Source organism: Montipora foliosa, chromosome 13, assembly GCF_036669935.1.
Source record: "Montipora foliosa isolate CH-2021 chromosome 13, ASM3666993v2, whole genome shotgun sequence".
NCBI classification, from domain to species: domain Eukaryota; kingdom Metazoa; phylum Cnidaria; class Anthozoa; order Scleractinia; family Acroporidae; genus Montipora; species Montipora foliosa.
Window position 1 is genome coordinate 8,178,717 of NC_090881.1, and position 2,500 is coordinate 8,181,216.

A 2,500-nucleotide genomic window follows, 5' to 3' on the forward strand; every position below is an offset into this window, starting at 1 on the left:
CTCTATGTATAGTGGAAGTGCTCTTTCACCAGTTTGTTGCACGTTTTGTTAAGGGGGATCAAACCAGTTTTAACACTTCCAAGAAACTTTACTGTTTAGGAGAATTGAATCGACACAATTGTTTCCAGTAACAGTATTGTTATGATACCATTTGAAAACCATTAATTGCGCACAATTTGTTAATGTGAAGTAATATATTACCACAGCAACAAGAGAAACCCCTAAACTATATTTTATCATTGAGACGAACTCGGCGACCTACAATTTTATTGCTGGAAAGTTATTAGGTGGCGAGACCCTCTGCCAGTTTAAAACATATCTACGGGAGGATCGATAGCTACCTTGACAATCAAATTTTAAGGAGGTTTCCGAAAATTATTTAGACAGTTTTTTTCTTAGCCTGCTTATTACTTTTCAACTGTAAAAGACGGGGGTCATCGCGTTCGTTATGGAGATACAAGTGTCAAGGATTTGTCTTAGAGGAGTTTTCCGCAACCAACTCAGCAGAAACTAATATTTCAGTAAAGGAGGTCACTCTGGGTTTCTTCGAATGCAAATGTAATATGAGTACGTGAAGTGAAATGCAGATTAATAAAAACAAAAACAAAAAAATCACGCTATGCAATTGCAGACGCAAATAAAATAAGAAGAACTGATGAAATGTTTTCAGAATCCCTTAAATTATCTTTCTCACTTTTTCTTCAGGAACGGTTAACAGCGGTTTTTCAACCGACCAAGAAGTCATTTACAATGACGTGGCCTTAACAAAAGCGCTTCTCAAGCAAGTAGAAGAGAAATTACATAAAATGGAAGTTAACCTCTCCAAATTCCAGTTTAACCGTTAAAATTAGGGCTGTTTAGCCTGGGATGTAATTTTTCCCTTTCTTACTGATACAAGTTATCTCGTTGTAGCAAGAAACAAAAGAAAAGAATGACCAACAAAATACCCATTTATCTCATACACTAACACCTTTTTGGCGTCACATCATACATGAAATGTGTATCGTTACAAACCATATGTGCAGGATCAGGAATTACCGCTCAATTGAACACCCATCCGCGGACTCGAGGTGATGTCTTTTGTGTAAACGTAAATTCGGAGATATCAATATACGTTTGTTTGTCTTCTTTGTTTGTTTTGTTTTGTTTTGTCTTTTACTAGCAATTCCAATCACTCCAAATGCACATGTTCGAGGTACATTCGAATAAGAGTAGTGATATCCTCGCAGCACTTAACTGGACAATTTAAGCAATTGTCTCTTATAGACACACCCGAAATATTCAGGTGGCTCCAACGGGATACGAATTCAGGACCTATGCGATGCCGGTGCAATGCTCTACCAACTGAGCTATTTGTTTCCGTGAAGGACTCGATGAATGAAATGAATCTATATTTGAAGTACGGGCTGCCGAATGTCGAGAATCACTTCACTCCTTGGTCTATAACCCGCACTTCAAATATACATCATTTATTTCCTTCTTGGACATATATCATTGACTCATAAGATGAACCCTCTATTTTACAGGTAAGTGTGTTTAGTGATAAATCCTCATTCAGTCATTTGCTGCTTGGAATAATTAATTAACCCTTTAAGTTCTAACTCCTGATATTTCAGGGCAAAATACCGAAACTGCTTTTGATATTTGCTTCTAGTTAAGCTTTGCGATTACGTTATGAAACGTCATTATACTGTGTCTATTGCACTAACTGATTGGTATGACCGTTGTTACCGTTCCTTTGACAAGAAAGCACTAAAAGCCAGTTTTTTTGCTACGAAAATAACACCGAAAAAAGCACTACTTTGTAGCCAATTTTCTACGAAAAAAATGGGTTACTCCTGAATTCTCATTTTTAAACCTGTTAACTCAGGTAGCGCATTCCACAACTTAGCTGATAAGTACGAAAAAAAAATTAATATTAAGACCATAACTGGTTGTTCTAGGTTTATTGAGCGACAGAATGTAATTCCTGCGAAGATCATTAGAAGAATTCAATACCGGAGAGAAAACTCAGTTATATTTCATGTACAGTAACAGGAAAATCATTCAAAATACAGTAATATGGGGAAATGTTGAATGCACTTATTGCAATGAGATGTAGAGCATGACTTATGTAATCTGCAAATACAAATATCAGTATTCTCTTATTTACATTATACCGTTCCTTTGACAAGAAATTACGAAAGGCCAGTTTTTTGCTAAGAGTATAACAGCGAAAAAAAGCACTACTTTGTAGCGCATTTTCTATGATAAAAGCTTGTTCACAAATCAGAATTCTACGTTAACAGCAGACACCAGGGCAACTCCTTAGTATCTGGGTAGAAATCTTCTTCGCACTACTTTTTCCTCTGACCGCGCCAGCCATTTAATGAGGACCAATTTCCTGCTTTTCAAGTTGCCTCTCATACCAGAGATGTTTTATAAGTGTGGGGAAACCTAGTCCTACCAGCAAAACACAGCATCGATTGAAATATTTAACTTTCAAAACTTGCCCAAATTT

At 36.6% G+C, this 2,500-nt stretch overlaps 1 protein-coding gene across 5 annotated transcripts in view; it reads left to right on the forward strand.

The window, feature by feature from the left end:
• Positions 1-1,128, forward strand: part of LOC137982741 (uncharacterized) — a 16,543-nt gene extending 15,415 nt beyond the window's left edge. For all 5 annotated transcript variants that reach the window (XM_068829884.1, XM_068829887.1, XM_068829885.1 and 2 more), the window contains exon 8: positions 706-1,128. In XM_068829884.1, coding sequence (XP_068685985.1) covers positions 706-845 — 140 coding nt within the window. In that variant the 3' untranslated portion in view covers positions 846-1,128. The remainder of the gene's footprint in view (positions 1-705) is intronic.
• The last annotated feature ends 1,372 nt before the right edge of the window (positions 1,129-2,500 follow it).